The sequence below is a fragment of the Osmerus eperlanus genome, chromosome 4 (assembly GCF_963692335.1).
Source record: "Osmerus eperlanus chromosome 4, fOsmEpe2.1, whole genome shotgun sequence".
NCBI classification, from domain to species: domain Eukaryota; kingdom Metazoa; phylum Chordata; class Actinopteri; order Osmeriformes; family Osmeridae; genus Osmerus; species Osmerus eperlanus.
In genome coordinates, this window is record NC_085021.1 from 9151347 (window position 1) to 9172222 (window position 20876).

At 50.2% G+C, this 20876-nt stretch overlaps 3 protein-coding genes across 5 annotated transcripts; all 3 read left to right on the forward strand.

Moving 5' to 3' along the window:
* Positions 1–99: 99 nt before the first annotated feature.
* LOC134018609 (PHD finger protein 20-like) lies at positions 100–7787 on the forward strand. Of its 2 annotated transcripts, XM_062458692.1 has the most exons (18): positions 100–237; positions 1257–1359; positions 1833–2004; positions 2295–2379; positions 2571–2647; positions 2770–2980; positions 3080–3175; positions 3259–3375; positions 3481–3540; positions 3626–3931; positions 4090–4170; positions 4252–4362; positions 4690–4850; positions 4942–5041; positions 5131–5326; positions 5407–5746; positions 5922–6204; positions 6328–7787. In XM_062458692.1, exons 2-18 carry the CDS (start codon positions 1277–1279, stop codon positions 6480–6482), a joined length of 2634 nt encoding a protein of 877 aa, XP_062314676.1. In that variant the 5' UTR covers positions 100–237; positions 1257–1276; the 3' UTR covers positions 6483–7787. The 2 variants fall into 2 exon arrangements, with proteins under 2 accessions (XP_062314676.1, XP_062314677.1); XM_062458693.1 differs by lacking the exon at positions 100–237 and having other exon boundaries at positions 255–1359.
* An 86-nt stretch (positions 7788–7873) lies between these two features.
* Positions 7874–16392, forward strand: LOC134018610 (protein NDRG3-like). 2 transcript variants are annotated; one of them, XM_062458694.1, is made up of 17 exons: positions 7874–8026; positions 9007–9138; positions 9267–9299; positions 11340–11445; positions 11666–11786; positions 11891–11953; positions 12048–12108; positions 12583–12669; positions 12745–12801; positions 13056–13159; positions 13275–13340; positions 13421–13472; positions 13597–13644; positions 13728–13763; positions 13862–13913; positions 15098–15264; positions 15649–16392. In XM_062458694.1, the coding sequence occupies exons 2-17, from the start codon at positions 9082–9084 to the stop codon at positions 15694–15696; spliced, it is 1158 nt and encodes a 385-aa protein (XP_062314678.1). In that variant the 5' UTR covers positions 7874–8026; positions 9007–9081; the 3' UTR covers positions 15697–16392. The 2 variants fall into 2 exon arrangements, with proteins under 2 accessions (XP_062314678.1, XP_062314679.1); XM_062458695.1 differs by lacking the exons at positions 7874–8026; positions 9007–9138; positions 9267–9299 and adding an exon at positions 10344–10517.
* A 208-nt stretch (positions 16393–16600) lies between these two features.
* Positions 16601–19853, forward strand: edem2 (ER degradation enhancer, mannosidase alpha-like 2). The gene is made up of 11 exons (XM_062458696.1): positions 16601–16922; positions 17012–17122; positions 17314–17353; positions 17487–17592; positions 17680–17805; positions 17944–18155; positions 18283–18424; positions 18512–18636; positions 18895–19039; positions 19124–19245; positions 19336–19853. The coding sequence occupies exons 1-11, from the start codon at positions 16813–16815 to the stop codon at positions 19789–19791; spliced, it is 1695 nt and encodes a 564-aa protein (XP_062314680.1). The 5' UTR covers positions 16601–16812; the 3' UTR covers positions 19792–19853.
* Positions 19854–20876: the final 1023 nt, after the last annotated feature.

Genomic DNA, 20876 nt, shown 5'->3' on the forward strand with positions numbered 1-20876 from the left:
AGGGATAAGACACAGGTATCTAATCTCTTTTTCTTTCTCTTGCGTTTTTCCTTTCTCAATGTACGATTTCGATCTTGAAACCCTAATGATTCAGTCTAGTTTCCGCGCATGCGCGTGATTGGCGCTTTGTAGACAACGATTCACCTCGTTTCGTCCGCGCGAGCTGCCCCACGTTTCTCGAAGGATTCGTGCAAGTGCATGCGTCACACACCATAGAAAAACAACAGGGAGCACGAGGTAAAGTATCGTTCTTTCATTATTGTATTTATTAATACTTGTTTTCAATGCAGCCATATTCCTGTTATATGGAAGTCAAAGTTCCAGTACAATCCATACGGTAACGTTAGATGCTTATTTTATAGATAACATTAGCTAACGGGCTAAGCTAGCAAGAAACTTCAACACGCGTGAAGGATGCCTGGCAAGGAGTTTTAGAACGTATACCTTGCGTTGCTTTAGCAGTCGTTGAACATCTTATTTGGGAAATGCAAACACAGCTCAGATTAAGTGAGAATTTTTTTTTCTTTACTTCACTGTATCCTTACTACCATTAGTAGATCAATTGCGGGAAAGGTTTTTATCGAGCTTGTTAAATGCAATGAAGCTAAACGGCCCAGCCGAAGATGTCGTAGATGCTTGATTGACAGTAACAGTGTCCAATGAAACATCTGAATCAAAATCTTTCATCATTTTATGACCAATCAGGTCATTTGATTTCAGCGGCCGCGGTCATGAGCGTACAGACTACTATTGTTCCTTTTGTAACTGAGTTTGTTTCACATCAGAAATACATTTCATGCTGTTTATTAAACTTATAGACAGAAAATAATAACAAATTATTTGGGGAAAGAAGCCCGCGAGTCATGTCCAGGTTGCCTACGGTGCATGCATATTGTCCCCTAAAATGTCAAAAGTCGCTTATCAATAAAATAAAATAGCAATTTTAATCTAAGAAGTAACCAAGGGACGTATTTAAATGCACATATAGTGTGTTGCACATCAGATGTCTGTTGTCTGAAAAAGTTAAACCCGCGAGCGCGCCATTTGACAGCTGTCAGGCCTCTGTCATAGATTGGGTAAGTTCGTTTATACCGGTGGTGCACCCGGTGGGCGGAGCATTCTAATAGAAAAAATGTGGTGAATAAAAACAAAGCATCTATTCTGTGTGGACAAAATGCACCTACATTGTAGAATTTTGTTTAATAAGCATCTTGTCTAAAAAAAACATTTTTTTTTCCCCCGACACCCCCAACAAGGAGGTAAGCAAGTCGCCAGGATGACTAACAGTCCCCCCCAAAGACGAGGGATCCAGTTTGAGGTGGGGGCTCAGCTAGAGGCTCGTGACAGCCAGAAAAATTGGTGAGTAGCAAACTTTCTAGTGGTCCACGCCTACATGAATACAAAGGGTCAGTGTATTATACATAGTATCATGGTTATAAACTAAATTTAAATGACCACCATGACTCTCACTCAACTGATGCACAAACAAGGTGTTTTGTACATGTCAGTATGTAGTGTATGTATGCCAGACCAACACACATACATTTGTATATCTGTGTTCACTTTCAAAATGAGCTCTCTGACCTTCATGTCTCAGATAATTTGCAGAAGACCATTTTAGTGTCTTATCTCTTGATGGAGGAGGACTATTTCTTGTCGGGTGTTACTCCCTTTCCACCCAGCTCAGCTGGCTGATAAATGCGTGCAAACAGAACCTAGACTGGAGTCACACTGTTAATGACTGACCACATTGTGTTCCCTCGCATTCCTGATCTATGCTGTATGTAGCCGTCTACTCCACCCTACAACACATCCCCCTCTCCTCTCCACAGGTACTGTGCCACTATCGAGAAGATTGACTTGGAGCAGGAGAAAGTGCTGATCCACTACCGCCAGTGGAGCCATCGCTATGACGAGTGGTTTGACTGGAACTCCGCCTGCCTGCGGCCGTTGGAGCGCGTCCAGCTGAGGAGGGAGGGGCTTCAGGAGCCCCGCCCCACGCCGGTGAGGAGAGGGAGGGGGGGAGGAACATGATGTAGTCTACAGGGGCTGCCCTCTACTGTACTGTCCCACCATCACCTCTATCTCCTGTCTTCTCTTCCCCTCCTCTTCTGTTGGGTCTGATGTCAGGGGAAGGGTAGTACACAGTCACTGTCCAATCAGAGGAGAGAAGGTTAGCACCAGCAGGAGGAGCTCTAGGATTCCTCCTGGAGGTGTGTGTGGCTGCAGGGTTTTGCTTGGTATCACAGTGTGTGTGTTCACTGAGGATCTGTCCTGCTGTTCCACCCTGTCAGATGTTCCGGGTGAACGAGCGTGTGCAGGCGTGCTGGTCTGACTGTCGCTTTTACCCAGCCAGGATCCTGCAGGTCAACCAAGATGGTGGGTCTGTCTCCCTCTCTGCTCTGGAGCTCTGTCAGCAAGGACTTAGAAACCCTAGTCTCCTCTAGCCAGTTAGCAATGTCATCTACTGGGGAAATGTCCGGAGGTCTTCATCTGGCGTGGCTGTTGCTACTTGTGTTTCTGAAAGAGTACAATGGCTAATGTTGCTCTGTCTGAACATGTTTCTTCAGATACCTACACGGTGAAGTTCAATGATGGAGTGGTGAAGAAAGTGAAGGCAACCAAAGTGAAGTCATCTAAGAAAGAGGTCCGGTCAACTATTTGGAGTGATTGATGGGTCTGAATCAGGGACTGGACCCCCCGCTGTCTGCTTCACAGTGAAATGCTTGTATTTGAAATGTCAAATGATGTGTGTGTGTGTGTGTGTAGACTGGAAGAGCCAGCCAGAGAGCCCGAAATCTGGAGAAGAACCAATCAGACCAGACAGAGACTCGCCCAGCAGGGGGCGACGCATCCGAGCAGAATGGAGCGAGTGAGGAGAAGGTGGAGGTGGAGAAGAGAGGTGAAGAAGACATGCACAGAAAGCCGGAGGAGGAAGTTGCAGGAAACACGCCACCGGCCAAGCCTACGCAGCCTGCAGGTACAGAGCGGAAGAGGGGAGAGCGGGGTGCCAGGTGGGGAGCTTTAATTGGCCTCAAATAGAAGATAATGTGCCGACGTTGTCATCCCTTTTCCCCAGGGTCCCAGCAAAGCAGAACGGAGCCCAGGAAGAGGAGGAGGGGCTCCTCATCACTCCTCTACAGCACCAAGAGGAAGAGGCCAGGCAGCAGTCGAGGTATGGCTGTCTTCAGGCCTGCCTTTCTGCGTGGCTGTCCGCCATTGCCTGCTGTTTATTTATCTGGTCTCCTCCTTCCCCAGGCAGAAGCAGTGGATCCCAAACTCAGCAGGTTAGATCGGAGGCCGTCCCAGGAACTTCAGTGTTAAGCGCCTCTCAGACAGACATCCAGGTCTCTGTTGAAGCCTCGCCAGACACAGGTCGGTACTGCAGTACTGACTCCCTCCCCTTCTGATTCTACTGAATCCACCCTCCCCCCCCCCCCTCTGACTCTACAGTACTGACTCATATCTTTGCCACAACAGAGACTGTACTGAAGCGCCAAGTCCACCTGCCAACCACACACAAGTACAGCAGAGAACCCCGTAAGTGCAGCCACACTATGACACGCACGTCCGACGCAAACCCCGAAACACACACCAGTGATTTGAACGTTCCTCTTCTCTCCAGTGTACAGAGTGATTAAAAACCAGCCACCTCCCATCCTGTCCATTGAGCTGGACCACAACCCCTTCAAGTGTCAGGCACCGGGCTGCACCAAGTCCTTCAGAAAGGCGTCCCTGCTGCACTACCACGTCAAGTATTATCATGAAGACGACCAGCCGGCCGGTGGGCTGCAGGCGGCCGGCCAGGACACTCCCACGAGGACGCACGCCCTGTTGGAGGGGAGGGGCTTCCTGAGCGAGAGGCGGAAGGAGAACCAGCAGAACAACAACCACCCGCACGACGACAGAGAGTTGAGCACCACGGAACCAGGTTGGGAACCCAGAGCCATGTTTAGATGGAGAGCAAGCAGGGCCACTTTAGTCTGACTGGAATATTCCGGACCGGAAGTCCGTCTCACTCGTCGGGCTGCATACACACTCATGCTGACTGTTATTTACCGACCGTCTGGCTGTTTCTCTATTTTCTAGGTTTGAAGGTCAAACAGAAGAGAGATAGAAACTTCCTCCGTGTCGTGCTGAGGAAGAAGAAGAAAAAGAGGTCCAAGTCAGGTGTGTGTGTGAGCTTGTGTGTGTGTGTGTGTGCGTACACCTGCTTGTGTGACTGACCAATCCTGTCGTTCCCTCCGACAGAAAATTCCCGCAGTGAAAACCAAGGCTCCACTCTATCCTCTCCCCAGCCCTGCCTCTCACACACACCTTCACCTCTGACCTCCAGGTTGAAACACGATGCCTACCTTGATGGTGGGTACCCCCACCTCCCCCAGCCCACACACACACACACTCCTGCGCTATTACCAGACTGTAACTGCTAGAACCGTACAATTACTGTTGTGGACCAATTATATTCCTTTAATTTGAACATTTTGTAGGCAGGGTGTATGAATGAGGTCTCCATCAGGCCCAGACTGTGTTTTTAGGCTGTCAGCCCAGCCATGTCTTGCTTACATACTTGCTATAACAAGGTTGTGGGTCTTCAAAAGCCAGCGGATGTAGGTCCATACAAGCTCTTGTCCAAATCCTATTGGTCCATGTTTCTTTCTTCCCCCCCCCCCCCCCCCCCCTCGACAGAGGAAGACAGTGATTGTTCAACAGTCAGCGCTGAGTGGAGCGAGGAGGAGCTGGATGTGACCACACCTGTGTCTCAGCAGAGTGTCACCACGGCAACACACGACTGTGACATGGTGCGCTGTGTGTGTGAGGTCGAAGAAGAGAACGACTTCATGATTCAGGTGAAGCCCACAGGACAACGCGCACACACGCAATCACACATGCCGACCTTGCCGAGTAGCAATATGTCATCATGGTAACTGTGTGTTCCAGTGTGACCAGTGTTTGTGCTGGCAGCATGGCACGTGCATGGGCCTGTTTGAGGACAACGTCCCTGAGATATACATTTGCTATGCTTGCAGAGAGATGGCAGGTAAGAAACAAACGCGGGTGCGTGTGCGCTAACTACACTGTGTGTAGGCCTAGGCCTATAACGTGTTTGTGATCCGTGGGCTTCCTCAGGGCAACGTCAGAGCCACCGGTACCTGTACGACAGCGACTGGCTGAGCAGTGGCTGCATGTTCGGCCTGTCGTCTGTGGAGGAGAACTACTCCCAACACAACGCCAGCAAGATGGCGGCCACCCACCAGCTGCTCGGAGACCTGCAGCAGCTCTTCCTCCTTTTCCACGGCCTGCAGCTCAAGATCAGCGTCCTCCAGTGAGTCCCGGGGTCAAGGGTCAAGCGTGAGGTCCCCCCCATGCACTGTGAACTGATAGTTTGTGTGTACCTGCGTTTAGAACAGACTCCCATCCCGACCTGAGGCTGTGGCAGCAGCCCTGGAAGCAGGGCGAGGGGCTGGAGTCCTGGCCGGTCCACACAGCCCAGCCTGAAGAGGAGGCAGCAGCCCTCCCCGCCCCCTCTGACAAGGACGCGGGCGTTGCCTCGTTCCACACTTCCTACATCAGCAGTGAGCACTGCTACCAGAAGACGACCGCGTACTACCCAGGAGCCCTGGCGGTGGAAACGCGCGGCTCCGAACTGGAGCACAGCCTCCGCCGCAGCGAGGATCTGATCTACGGAGGCTCCGCAGAGACATACCCCGCCACCACCAAGACCCCAGCCCTGCACACAAACAAGGTGAGCCGCCTTCTACGAGGACCTGGGGACAACACGACTCTCTCGAGCTCGTCTCCTCTGTATGTCACTGTGAGACTGTTGAGTAAGCTACCTGGCAGAGATGAAGTGAGACTGGTGCACGCATGCTTTTTTCCAGAACTGGGACTACGGCTAAATGTGTTTGTGTTATTTTTAGGCAGAGGAGTTACTGTTCGATGAGGAAAAGTGGAACAGAGGACATCTGGAGACTTCAGAAGAAGCCGATCCCACACACGCACACTCTGAAACGGACACAAGCACACAACCTGACACGCACACAAGCACACACATTGACACAGACACAGCCCGTCCCACCCCCTGTGTGGCAGCAGTGGAGCGCGGGCAGCAGCAGCAGTGGCAGCTGAACCTGCTGGATCACATTCAGGCCGTCCAGAACCAGCTCACACACAGGATGGACTTCATAGAGAAGGAGCTGGATGGTGAGACCCTGTCTGATCTGTTCCTGATCTGGGTAACTTGATACGATGACAATTCTCCTACGTGGCAGTTTTGTGAGACAAGTGGACTGAGGTGTCTCTCTCCCTCTCTCTCTCCCCCCTCAGTGTTGGAGAGCTGGATGGACCACACCGGAGAGCTGGAGCCTCCTGACCCTCTGGCCCGCCTCCCGCAGCTCAAGCAGCGAATCAGACGGCTGCTGGCAGATCTGGGCACGGTGCAGCGCATCTCTCTGTGTTGCTCCTCCAGGGGGCGAGACTGAGCAATGTTATTGCCACATATCATTTGTAAAACGGGTGTAGAGATCCAGTAATTGAGCTGAACTCCACAGGGGAACGGAGAGGGTCCCCTTCAGGCCTCCACTCCACCTGCGTTAGGATAACAATCTGAACTGTGGCCACTGTACATTCCTCGTTCCTATGCTCTTGGTTAGTAGCACTTATTTAAAGCCATATTGGAGGAAGCCAGGAAGTGGACTGATCCTCCACGCCACACAGACTGGAACCCCCAGTGAATATTAGCATAAGCTTCAGTATTCATGGTTATTATTCATACTTTATATTGCTGTAGAGTTTTGGATGTGTAGAATATAGATTTGATGAAGACCATGGTCTTCTTTAGTTTTGTAAGAAATATAGATTTTTATGGATATCACATGTTGTTAAAGAGGCCTCATATAATTAGATAATTGATTGATTGTCCTACTCATATTTGCAGTTAGACTTTTATTGAAATGCTTTTTACAGTTATGAGTAACAACAATTTGTAGGTTTAAGATTAAGTCTTGAAACAAGATATTTGCCTCCCTAAAATAAATGTCATACCAACATTTTAAATTACGTTTAGATATTTTGTTATTGGCAGGTGTTTTGTTGTTTCCAAGTTAGCACAGAAACTGCCTCAGTCCCAGATTAGGAATGTACCAATACAAACTTTTAGTAGGTTTTTCAAGGATGTAAAAGCCACTGCTGCACATAAGAATAAAAGTATTGTTAGCGATAACTCCGATTTCACATTTATACTGTACCTTGCATAATTTAAACATGTAAGATTTGTGCTAAATATTAGAAGTTTTGTGTATTTTGTGTCCTTATATTTTTCATGTTTTGTGTTTTTGCCATGAGTAATTTATTTTTCTCGAAGTTTAATTTGTCATTGTGTATCGTGGCAATAGGTGTCAGAAGTCAAATGGCGTGTCCGTAAGAGATTAGCAGGACAGTCAGTGTTGTGTGCGTGTTGCTGTATGTATGGCAGGTGGGTATAGCAGATGGCCCAGTATGTACAGGCACAGCAGTAGGCCTGTACCTTATGGCCGAGTTGTGATTGCCATTCCACACCAAAACAAAGATTTAGAGATTTATTGGACATTCATTTTAGTCTGGGTCGAACAAGTTCAACAGACTAGATTGTTATATCTAACTAGTCCCTGTCCTTATCGGTATCTGTGCATGTTAAGCAGGTCATTAATAGCCTTATCTCATCTAGCTACCCCCACCCCCCAATCGTGAAAGATTTACAGAACTGATGTTTTGAAACAATTTCATTACATAAAAAATGTGACTCCAAATCACGTGTGCGTTGTTGTTGATGCTGATGCTGAAAATAAATGGAGACGTCAAGAACAGAAGATAGAATAACGCTATTTAAAAAGCTTTCACGAGTCGGAGGGGTTGAGAAGCTCCGCCCCAGAAGCTCAGTCCGCGTGGAGCAGTTGACACAACCACCAGCTAGCAGTCAAATACCCTCATAGACATACACCTGAATCTGCAGTTAGCAAGCATCTAGCTCAAAATCTTCACAGAACTGGTGAGTACAAAACTGCATTTGTGTACATAATGCAGCTACCTAGCCAACGTGGGAAGATTTGTCGACTTAGATAGGAGTGACAGCTAGCAAGTAAAACGTCTGCTGCTGGCTGCGCTAGTTTTCCATCAATACGTTAGCTAGCTACACTTCATCTATGTCTTTGGCGTTTCTAATGAATTCTGACTTCTGTAGCTAGTCTACCCATCAAGACTAGCTTTGACACCGTTGGTTTTAAGAGGGCCTGATCTGGTTGCATCCTGATCTGGCGTTATCATGCAAGATAAAGCTAGTCTAATTAGAGGTAGTGTTTGGCTCTTTGGACAGAGACTGATGTCCGCTTGCTTGCTAATTCTAGCAAGGCTAGCTGCTGCAGCTATAGCTACGTTAGATAGACATCAAATTAGCTTGCTAGTTAACATAATCTAAAGCTATGTTGCTGTGAAGGTTAACTTTAAATAGTGTCCATAGAACTAATGCGCGTATCGATATATTGACTTGTAATTTAACTAGGGATACAACAGCAGCTCATGTTAACTGGCTGTCAAAACCCTGATGGATGGTTGCATTTTAGAGACGGGAAACTAGATGATCTGAAGATAAATACTTTTCCTAACCTGACCTGGTTTGTGGACTGAAGGCAGACAGACAGGTAGACGGACAGACAGTCGGACAGGAAGACAATGACTCCCTGAATGTCTCTGTCAGATTGCCTGTATCTGCCTGTCTGATGTATTCTAGGTTGGGTAGATGTAATCTAGGCTGAGCTCTGTGATTAGACATGTTTTGCCCCAGTAGAGAAGGCTGGCAGACAGCGCCCTCCCAGGAGCAGCTCCCCTGGCTGCCTATCAGTGAGCACAGTTACACGGGGGGGGGGGGGGGGGGGGCATTTAACAGCTCGTGAATATTCTTTTTTATATTTCTCCTTCTCTTGTGACCCAGCCTTAACACTGCTGCTCGTGCTTGTGTATATGTGTGAACAGTGAGCTGTCTGCATTCGGCTTCCATCCCAAATCCACTTCTGTCTGAGGTGTGACTGACAGCTGTGACAGCCTATCATGGAGGAGCTCCAGGATGTCCAGCTGACTGAGATCAAACCCCTGCTCACAAACCAGGTCAGGGGGAGGTTCCTGTCAGTGGGATCATTGTGTTTACTGATGTGTGCGTCTTCCTGTGAATCTGTTGCCTGATGAGGGACCGTGTGCAAAAGCATGGTGGCTCACACTGTCTCCTCTCTCTCCAGGGCGGCCGGAACTTCCAGGACTTTGACTGTCAGGTGAGCTAATAGGGAGGGGTATGGAGTTGTGGGTGGGGGGTAAGGAAGTGTGTTAGTGGAAGAGAGATGTGCATGGCTAATTCATTGGAGGGAGGGTTTGTGGGTGGTGAGATGCATATGGTGTGCGAGTATGGGTGAGGGATTGAGAATGTAGTAGGTGTTCTAAAGGTGTTTTTAAGATAGGTGTGTGTGTATGGGTAAGGTGGTGGTTTGCCTGATGGAAGAGGCTTGTTATGGTAAAAGTGCATGGCTATCCAACGCGATGCGTGCAAGCAGTCGAGAAGCTGGTTGTCATGGCAATGCCTTCACTCCAGGGAGGATGTTACTGCTCTCTTCCTGTCTCTATGACAACCCAACTCCAACCCTACCAGCTGGAACACACACAGGATTAGGTCAATCACAACTGATGAAAACAATCAGAGTTGGTACAGAAATGGTGTGGCATTCTGGATGGTACTTCCATGTGTGAAGTCTTGTGGCGCCCTCTAGAGCAGCTGTGCTGAACTGCAGACGTCTGCAACCAGCACCTGGAGTAGTTAGGCTGGTGAGCTCTCCTCTGCTCTGCTGCAGAACATGCCTGCCCCTACCCACCTCCGCCCCCCCTACTCACTACTCCTCCTCCTCCATACTCCGTTATCTAAGGTAGGAACCTCTGCAGTTTGACTCTCCCTTCCTCTCTCCTCCTCCTCGGTTCCTCTTTATCCGTCCCCTCCTCTGTTTCCTCCCCCTTAGTCCACCTGACCTTACTAATCCCTTCACCCTGGGCTCACGGACGACAGACGGCCATGGAGGCTTTGTGTTTAGCCAGCCAGAAAACTCCTCGCTCCCCCCGCCCTCCCCCTTTCTCTCTTCTCTTTCTCCACCCCACCTTGGCAGCCTTCGCTAGCTCTCTCCTTCAGTCGTGCCTCTCTCCTTCCCTCTCCACACATTCTCTCCCCTGCCTGGAGAGCAGCTGCTGCCATCAGAAAACCCTCCGCTCGTTCCTGCTGGGCTGAGCTCTCTGTTCTCCGGTGGTCTCTCCTCCGCTCTGCTTTCCTGCCGGCCCTCCCTCTTTCAGCCACCGCCCTGCTCGACTCCTCTCCTCATTCCTCCATTCCTCCTCTCCATCTCCTCTCCCGTCCGTTCCTCTCCCGTGCCCGTCTCTGCCCGCGTCTCTCTGGTGACACCATGACGGCCGTTCTGGACCTGAACCAGATTGCCTGTTCAGTCATTGGAGTGGTGAGTGGAAGCTGCCGCCGGCTCGTGCTAGTTTGTGTTAGCCGCCGAGGGCGTATAAAGTGCCAGTAGTTGATGTCGGCTGATACTGGGTGTTATGTGCTGAGGTGTTGGTGCTGTTTGCTCATGTGTTAAGTGAGGCTGCTCCCGGCCGGCCTGTTTCAGTGAAGGCAGCCGTGTTTGTGTGTGGGTGAAGTTGATGAACGGGGGGGGGGGGGGGCTTCTTAGTTCTCTTATTGCAGCTTGTTGACTGACTGAGGTTGGGAGCGGGGGTGGGGGTGACATATCTGCATTCAACATACCGATGAGGAAGGAGGGGGGATATAATCTCGTTGTGAAAAGAAAAGGGCTAAGGCAATGAGGGCAGGGGGGGGAGGACAGGGGGGGAGGAGAGAAGGGCAGATCACCCGTTTTTATTTCTCTATTGCTGAGCAGTCGCCATGGTAACCAGGATAGTGTGCCTTGAATTTTTTGCTGGAAGAGCCTACCGTCTCAAAACACACAGGCACGCTACATGTAAACTTTGCCTATTCTGTTTGCAGGCTTCCCAAGGTCTTCTCTTTAACGTGTGTGTGTGCGTGTGTGTGTGTGTCTCTGACCCATTAACAGATATTAATGAGGTATTAGAGGCAGATATTTCCATCGACGGATAATTGGATTAAGACGCCAGCTAACCATATCTGGGCCGCTTCAGGGATGTGTGTTTGTGTTGGGGTGTGGGTGTACACATGATGGAGTTAACCTTGAAAAGATCTGGTCAACAGGCCCCAGCCCTTGTGTATGATTGGTTGAAAGGCCCTAACGTGTGCTGTTATTGGTTGACAGGAGCATGACATTGAGACCCTCCATGGCGTACTGCATGTGACTATGAGGGGTGTTCCCAAGGGCAACCGACCTGTCATTCTCACCTACCATGACATCGGTTTGAACCGTGAGTAGCACATCTCTTCTACCAGCCGCACCAGCACTAGTTGGCATTGCTATGGTAAATTATGTGTTATGGTAAATATTTCTTTATTGAACATTGCTGACTGACTTGATTTAGCAGGTAAATCTAGATGTTTGGCACAGTTATGGTAAATCTGGCTATTTAACACTGTGGTAAGCGTACCTTGACGACTGTGCTAGTAGCTGTACATGTCTCTCTGCAGACAAGTCGTGTTTCAACACTCTGTTCAACTACGAGGACATGCAGGAGATCACGCACCACTTTGCCGTGGTCCACGTAGATGCACCTGGGCAGCAGGAGAACGCCCCGCCCTTCCCTGCAGGGTACTGCGACATCACTTCCTCATCTTCATCTTCCTGCTCCAAACTCGCAGGATCCCTCTCTTATTCGTGTCTCTCTCTCTCTCTCTCTCTCTCTGTTTTTTTAGGTACCAGTATCCATCTATGGATGAGTTGTCTGAGATGCTTCCATCTGTTCTCACTCATCTGAAGTAAGTGTTTCTCCCTGAAGGGAGGTGTGTTTGTGTGTGTGTGTGTGTGTGTGTCCGCATTCATTTGACTCATTGCGAGGATTTGCGTTGCCAGGGTGACCAGCGTGATTGGCATCGGAGTGGGAGCAGGAGCCTACATCCTGTCCAGGCTGGCAGTAAGTCCTCTGTACTTAAAACACCACAGCACAGTGCAGACCTGTCATGCAGGCTCCCTGCACCACAGCACAGTGCAGACCTGTCATGCAGGCTCCCAGCACCACAGCACAGTGCAGACCTGTCATGCAGGCTCCCTGCACCACAGCACAGTGCAGACCTGTCATGCAGGCTCCCAGCACCACAGCACAGTGCAGACCTGTCATGCAGGCTCCCAGCACCACAGCACAGTGCAGACCTGTCATGCAGGCTCCCTGCACCACAGCACAGTGCAGACCTGTCATGCAGGCTCCCAGCACCACAGCACAGTGCAGACCTGTCATGCAGGCTCCCAGCACCACAGCACAGTGCAGACCTGTCATGCAGGCTCCCTGCACCACAGCACAGTGCAGACCTGTCATGCAGGCTCCCTGCACCACAGCACAGTGCAGACCTGTCCTAGTCCTCCATGCTTACCCCTCCTGTCCTGTCTTCAGCTGAGCGAGCCTTCTCTGGTGGAAGGACTGGTGCTCATCAACGTAGACCCCTGTGCTAAGGGCTGGATGGACTGGGCTGCATCAAAGGTGAGTACACACACACACACACACAAGCAAATACACACACGTTTTCTGTAGGCTGAGCGGTTGTTTCTTTTTCAGCTGAGCGGCTGGACTAGTAACCTGGTGGACATTGTGATGGGACACCACTTCAGTGATGTGAGTAGAGGCGGTCTATCAGCTGGAGTTCTACTGTTTCCGCTGGAGTCTCTTTTTCTCTCCATTTCAGCTTGAAACCCTCTGCTGTGCATCTACAGGAGTCTATTAGGTTTATACCTCTGTTTGGCCTTGTCTATTCTGTCTCAACGGAGGGATTTTTTTTAACTCTGCATCAACGTGTGTGTGTGTGTGTGTGTGTGTGTGTGTGTGTGTGTGTGTGTGTGTGTGTGTGTGTGTGTGTGATCCATCCTCAGGAGGAGCTGAGTGACAACCAGGAGATAGTCCAGACGTACAGGCTCCACATCTCCCAGGACATCAACCAGGACAACCTGGCTCTGTTCTGCTACTCCTACAACAGGTACCATGTGATCCCTGCTCCAGCCATGCATGTGACCCAAACACCACGGCAAGGTTCTCAGTCAGCGCCACCACGGAGACGTCATTTTGATGCGTGTGTGTGCTTGTTTTGACAGCCGCCGGGAACTGGAGATGGAGAGGCCAATCGTAGGTCTGACTGATGACACTGCCAACACGATGAGGTACTCTTCCTGCTTCACGGACACGGTAGCCCCTGCTGGTCTGCTGGCCCCTGCCTGACTGGCTCTGTGTTTCTGTTCAGGTGTCCTTCTCTGCTGGTGGTTGGAGACACGGCGCCCGCCGTCGACGCCGTGGTAGGTGCAGCCTTTTATCTTCCTCGCAAACGCTAATCCCAATCGGCCAATCACCTCCCTCCCTAGGTTGTACCTGTCAGCCGGTTGGTTAACCTGTTTTTTGATCTCCCTCTCCGGTCCACAGGTGGAGTGTAACTCCAGGATGAATCCCACCAAAACCACCCTGTTGAAGGTAACGTGTGTGTGTGTGTGTGTGTGTGTGTTCGTTCATGCGTCTATTGACTCAGATTCTGAGCGTGCGTTTGTCCTCCCCAGATGGCTGACTGTGGCGGCCTCCCTCAGGTGGTCCAGGTGAGTCACCTCTCTCACCAGGCAACGCTTCTAAAGACCACGGCACCATTCAACCGTTTCTGTGTGAACTCTGACCTTTTCTGTGTGTGTCACCACAGCCTGGCAAACTGGCTGAAGCCTTCAAGTACTTTGTCCAAGGAATGGGCTACAGTGAGTACACCTTCTCTTCCTCTGAGCATGCTGCTGTTGTGGTACATGTGTTCTAACGTCTAGTCTAGTCTGACTGATCTATGTTTCCTTCAGCTCTGTGTGATGTTTCAAACATTTTGCCTGTGTGATTCATTGTTGTATATGTTATAATCTGTACTATGCGATAAGTTGTAGAGGTACTGAAGTTTAACAAGCGCGTGCGCGCGCGCACACACACACTCAAGATTGTTTGTCTGTGTCTGTCTGTCTGCAGTGGTGCGTTAACAACAGGTGTAAGTAGCTGTTCGATGCTTAGATGATGTTCAGCATGGTGTGCATGCTGCTCCTACACCCCTCCATCCTGCTGTGTGTGTGTGTGTGTGTGTGTGTGTGTGTGTGTGTGTGTGTGTGTGTGTGTGTGTGTGTGTGTGTGTGTGTGTGTGTGTGTGTGTGTGTGTGTGTGTGTGTGTGTGTGTGTGTGTGTGTGTGTGTGTGTGTGTGTGTGTGTGTGTGTGTGTGTGTGTGTGTGTGTGTGTGTGTGTGTGTGTGTGTGTGTGTGTGTGTGTGTGTGTGTGTGTGTGTGTCTTTTTCTGTTGCGTGTCTCTGTCCCTTCAGATGATATTATTATCTTGATGAGCTGTGTGAGTGCATGCTACAGGTTGGACTTTCCTGTACATTCATTTTTTCCTCAACAGTGAAAATGAATAGCAAACTGTGGGGGAGAATAATGAATCCAGACGTCACATGGGCAGACATGGTGACAGACAGAGTTAGGGTCGGACGGGAGACAGTAGACCAAAGAATGGCTCCTTGGAAGACAGACAGACAAGCAGTCAGACACACACACACACACAGACGAGCATGCAGACAAACGGGCATCCTGACAGACAGACAGACATGAGGCCAGATTGATTCATTATTCGTTTGGGCTGGGGATCATCAACCTGGTTGTCATGGGAATGTGGTTTCAAGCCACTGAAGCCCCCTGCCATGTGCATCCTCCTGCCCAGCCACAACCACGCCCCCTGCCATGTGCATCCTCCTGCCCAGCCACAACCAAGCCCCACCACGCCCCCTGCCATGTGCATCCTCCTGCCCAGCCACAACCACGCTCCCTCCCACCACCACCACCTGTCTCACTAAGGTCAGCTAAGATCACAAGTTCAATTATAATCAGTTCCCCCCTCCTCCTTCTTCTTCTGCAGTGCCCACCGCCAGTATGACTCGCCTGGTTCGATCTCGTACACACTCGGCCTCCAGCATGGGATCAGTGGAGGGAAGTCGCAGTCGCACTCACACCAGCTCACAGCTAGAGGGCGCCACCGCAGCCAGCCCTGCTCACAGCAGCCAGACCAGGCCACAGACCATGGAGGTGTCTTGTTAGATCAGCCACCGTGCTGGTACTCACCCTTCTCTCTCTGTCTCTCTGTCTCTCTCTCTCTGCGTATGTCCCTCTCTGTCCTCCTAGTCTGGCTCACCTTTATCTTAACTCTGTGTCCCTGTTTTTCAAACCTTTTCCATCCATTTTCCTCTCTCCATTCCTACCCTATTCTTCCTCTTTGAGCCCCAGACTGAAGGTCAAGGGTACCTGGCTGCCTGTTGATGTCTACCTGCCTGGCAGCCTGTTGAATTTAGCAGCCCGGCCTTTTGTATTTATAACCCTATTTGTATTGACGACTCCGTTTATATTGATTACTCTTACTTGTATTGAACTATTTGTATTGATAACTTATGTGATAACTACTTGGTTTGTCAGGCAGAGGAGAGACAGGCCGATGTCCCAAAGCCTGTCCTGCTGGCCTAGAGGTCGTCAAACCACCATCTCCCTCCAGCACCCAGTACCCAAACCCTTTTGTCTTGTACGCAGAACTCAGCCCTTCACATAAACCCCTCCTCTCCATCTTCAGTTTTTAAGGATTACTATTATGTTGTGAATTTGTGAGGTTTGGGTTTACAAACTGATGTAGTAGATATTATGTCCTACCGTGGGTACTGAAAGTTATCAGGAAGCATGACTATGACATTGTTGGATTTCTTTTGTCTAGCTGTTTGTATCGAGCTAGTTTGGTTTCAGTTATACAGTCTTGTAGGTTTTCTCTTTGGGGTTGTTTAAAGCAGCAGAGATGTGTTGGTTAAACCCAGGGGCCAGGGTTTAGGCTGCAGGCACGGGCTGTGGTCACTAGTCAGGGTGAAGGAGAGTTTACTTCTAATGGTCAGGGTTAAGTTAAATAATTGGGTGGGGCTGCATACTGCCAGGTTAACAAGCCTACTCCAGACGAATACTAACAGGTTTGCACTATCATGAAGCATTCCAGAGGCGTAATGGGTAATGTATTAAACCAGACTTATTTCATGTCTATCACTGCTGTTGTTATTGGTATCATCACTATCATGGTGGGTCTGATTGTACTGTAGCAGGTGACTGTGGTGATGCTTCGTTCCTCTGCTGACTATTATTACTGTTTGTACTGACGATGAAATAAAGCTAAGTTATACTATCCAGCCCGCTGTGTCTCTTTCTCGTATGAATGTATTTGTTTGACAAAATGTTAAATGGAGGTTCGGTGTTAATGGTGCATTGTCTAATATCTTGTCTACATCGTCGAAGGCTTCTGTGGTTGTCGACTCCATCTGCTGGAGTACATGTTTTTCCCTTCTGTCTTTCGTCAGCAAAGACCGTCAGCAATAACCAAGCGCATGCTCAGATGGATTGAGCTAATGCTCTTACTTCCGTAGCCACTTGGCTCATCTATGTAGTGAAATGACTTAGTGGAGTTTAGGATGAGTACAAGGGACATAATCACGACCTATTCACGAAGTGCAGTATCTACAGCATAGGGTTATGATTAGACGAAGAGCGAACTCCATAGGGCAATATTCTTCGCTTCATCTGTGTTCTCGGTAGCCACTCAGTGTCTTAATGCTTATTAGGTTGTTGTGCACAGCTGTTCTGGCACTAAGCGTCTTTCCACTGTTAATGAACAATGCCACGGGACACGAGTTTACAGATTCGGACATGGAGCACTACAGGTAAGGATAATGCGACTAAGGCGTAACTCACTAGCAGTTTGGTTCCAACTCAACACCAACTAGAGAACTCATTGCAATCTCTCACACAGAGAGAGAATCAAGACAATGTTTTATCACGCCTACAACAACTACTTGGACAACGCGTTCCCCTATGACGAGCTGCGACCCCTGACATGTGATGGTCAGGACACCTGGGGCAGGTAGGGCTGAAGCTAGATGCTTTGGTTGGTAGTAGCAAAGAGTTTGGACAGGTGGGGGTGATAGCAGAATTATGGACCAATGTATAGGAAAGACCCTGCATGGATCAGAAGAGCAGAAGTATAGTAGTATTATTTTCTGAACATTGTAGCCTAATAAATATCATACCAATGACCCTGTTGTCCTTCTCCAGCTTCTCCCTGACTCTGATAGATGCCTTGGACACCCTGCTTGTGAGTTCAGTTTTACTACCAGTTGTCTCTCCCCTGACTTCATTGAGATGGTGACCACCAGTAATGTAGACTAGACCAGTAGTGGACCATGCTCTGTTTGTGACCTGTGACCTCTCTGTCTTGGGCGGGCCAGATCCTGGGGAACCACAGTGAGTTCCAGAGAGTTGCCTCCCTGCTGCAGGATACTGTGGACTTTGACATTGATGTGAATGCATCCGTGTTCGAGACCAACATCCGAGGTGAGGGACAAGGACATTCGGAAGGAAAAATATGAAGCCCGAGGCTATTTGAATGGTCCCAGTTTGACTGTGATCGTCTGTGTCCAGTTGTGGGGGGGCTGCTGTCAGCTCATCTGCTGTCTAAGAGGGCAGGGATGGAGGTGGAGTCTGGTTGGCCGTGTTCAGGACCTCTTCTCAGGATGGCAGAGGAGGCCGCGCGCAAACTGCTGCCTGGTGAGACCCTCTAACCTCTAACCCCTCGCACATAATCCCTCACCCCTCATGCATACCCCTTCACCCGCATACATAACCCCTCACCTCTCACCCCCGAACCCTGAGCTCAATCAGTAATAGTACAACTTTGTTCCCCAGCCTTCCAGACCCAGACAGGAATGCCTTATGGGACAGTGAACCTCCTGAAGGGAGTGAGCCCCACAGAGACCCCTGTCACTTGTACGGCCGGGGTGGGGACTTTCATCCTGGAGTTCGCCACCCTCAGTCGCCTGACAGGAGACCCCATATTCGAGGAGGTGGCGAGGCGAGCGCTGCGCTCGCTGTGGAAGACTCGCTCGGACATCGGACTGGTGGGCTCACGAGCTGGCTGTGTTTCGGCCCGTCCAACTCATCCGCCCGGCTATCCATCAGCTGTCCGTCGAGTCGTTCACCCGTTTGCGATGATGGTTTTCTGCGTGTCTGTCTGTGTCCGTCCAGGTGGGAAACCACATTGATGTGCTGACTAAGAAGTGGGTGGCCCAAGACGCAGGGATCGGAGCTGGGGTGGACTCGTACTTTGAGTATCTGGTTAAGGGCGCCATCATGCTGCAAGATGAGGAACTGCTCAACATGTTCCATGGTAAATCTATTGCATTCAACTAGACTAGAGGTGGTTGGTGTTTTGTCATCGTTATGACAGGATATGATGTTTGCTGTTGATCCACAGAGTATGACAAAGCCATTCAAAACTACACCAGGTTTGATGACTGGTATTTGTGGGTCCAGATGCACAAAGGAACCGTCTCCATGCCAGTCTTCCAGTCCCTAGAGGCCTTTTGGCCTGGGCTACAGGTAAACTACACCACCCACTCTCTAGAGGTCTTTTGGCCTGGGCTACAGGTAAACTACACCACCCACAATCCCTAGAGGTCTTTTGGCCTGGGCTACAGGTAAACTACACCACCCACAATCCATAGAGGCCTTTTGGGAAGCTACACAATCCAAAGACTTGAATTGGTCAATGATACCATCTATACAGAATCCTTAGACACCTACAGCCTGTGTGTCTTTCTGTGTGTGAACGTGTGTGTGCCTGTACATGTTTTCCAGAGTATGGTTGGAGACCTAGACAGTGCTGTGAGGACCTTCATGAACTACTACAGTGTATGGCGTCAGTTTGGGGGTCTTCCTGAGTTTTATAACATCCCTCAGGGTTACACTGTGGACAAGAGAGAGGGCTACCCACTTCGTCCTGGTAAAGACCACCATGATGATGATGATGATGATGATATTACCCACTCAAGTACCCATTTTCAATGACTGTGTGTGTATGTTTCAGAGCTGATTGAGAGTGCCATGTACCTGTTCAAAGCCACTGGGGACCACACCTTCCTGCAGCTGGGGAGGGATGCCGTGGAGTCTCTGGAGACGATTAGCAGGGTGGACTGCGGCTACGCCAGTGTGAGTGACAGTGTGTGTGTGTGTGTGTGTGTGTATGGATGTCTAGTATGTCCAGATCTTGTCACCTGACGTGCGTGTGTGTCTCTCCAGGTTAAGGACATGCGCGACCACAAGCTAGACAACCGTATGGAGTCCTTCTTCCTGGCAGAGACCATCAAGTACCTGTACCTGCTGTTCGACCCCTCCAACTTCCTGTTGCAGCCGCAGGCCTGGGAGGAAGGGGCGGGGCCTAGCGAGGACTGTGTCCTGGGGGCGGGGGGCTACATCTTCAACACGGAGGCCCACCCCCTGGACCCTGCAGCGCTGCACTGCTGCAGCCGCAGACCCCAGGAGCGCCAGGAGCTCCAGGACATCCTCCTGCACCTATCAGAACCTCCGGCCCCTACTCAGGACAGCCAATCAGAGGACACGCCGATGCCTGGCCAATCAGAGAGTATTGCTCTGAAGCCAGGAGCACGAAGGACCGCCCCTGTCCTGTCCTGCCCCATGCAGCCCTTCAGCGCTCGCCTTTCTGTCCTCGGACAGGTTTTTTCTGACAACACTTGAACTTGGCTCACTTCACTGTTTTTGTTTGTCACTACCTTTTGTAGATTAAAGATATTTTATTTATCAAAGCCTCTTTTTAATTCCATGTGATGTTCATTCGACTGTTGAGCTGTCGTCTGAGGGCCAACCGACGAGCTCCCCTCTCCTCCCTCGCTCACGAACACATCCATGAAAGGCGTGTGTGTCCACTACCCTTGCAGTGGGGTGTGTGTGTGTGTGTATGACTCAGTGATTGTGTAGACAGGTGTGAGTCTGTCTCATGGGGTCTTGTGTTTTGAGCCCCCGAGGCTCCAGTCCACTCAGCATTCCTGGGGTGTTAGCAGTGGAGCCACTGTGGAATGCTGCTCCTCGCTCGGCTACTCTCCTGCATCTCACCTGCTGCAGCTTCCCAAGCTGCTCTCCTCGTGTCTCCCAGCACTCTGGCCTGCTGTCCTCATGCCTCCTAGCCTCCTAACCTCTCATCAGGCATCATAGCCTCCTGACCACTCCGCAGGCATCCTAGCCTCCTAACCTCTCATCAGGCATCCTAGCCTCCTAACCTCTCATCAGGCATCCTAGCCTCCTGACCTCTCCTCATGCCTCCTAACATCTCATCAGGCATCATAGCCTCCTGACCTCTCCGCAGGCATCCTAGCCTCCTAACCTCTCATCAGGCATCCTAGCGTCCTAACCTCTCCTCATGCCTCCTAACCTCTTAACCTCTCCTCATGCCTCCTAGCCTCCTAACCTCTCCTCATGCCTCCTAACGTCCTAACCTCTCCTCATGCCTCCTAGCGTCCTAACCTCTCCTCATGCCTCCTAACGTCCTAACCTCTCCTCATGCCTCCTAGCGTCCTAACCTCTCCTCATGCCTCCTAGCGTCCTAACCTCTCCTCATGCCTCCTAGCATCCTAACCTCTCCTCATGCCTCCTAGCATCCTAACCTCTCCTCATGCCTCCTAGCGTCCTAACCTCTCCTCATGCCTCCTAGCGTCCTAACCTCTCCTCATGCCTCCTAGCCTCCTAACCTCTCCTCATGCCTCCTAGCCTTCTCCAGCTACAATGCCAGCCTAAGCTTCCAGAAATGGCAGAAAGTGTGATACCTC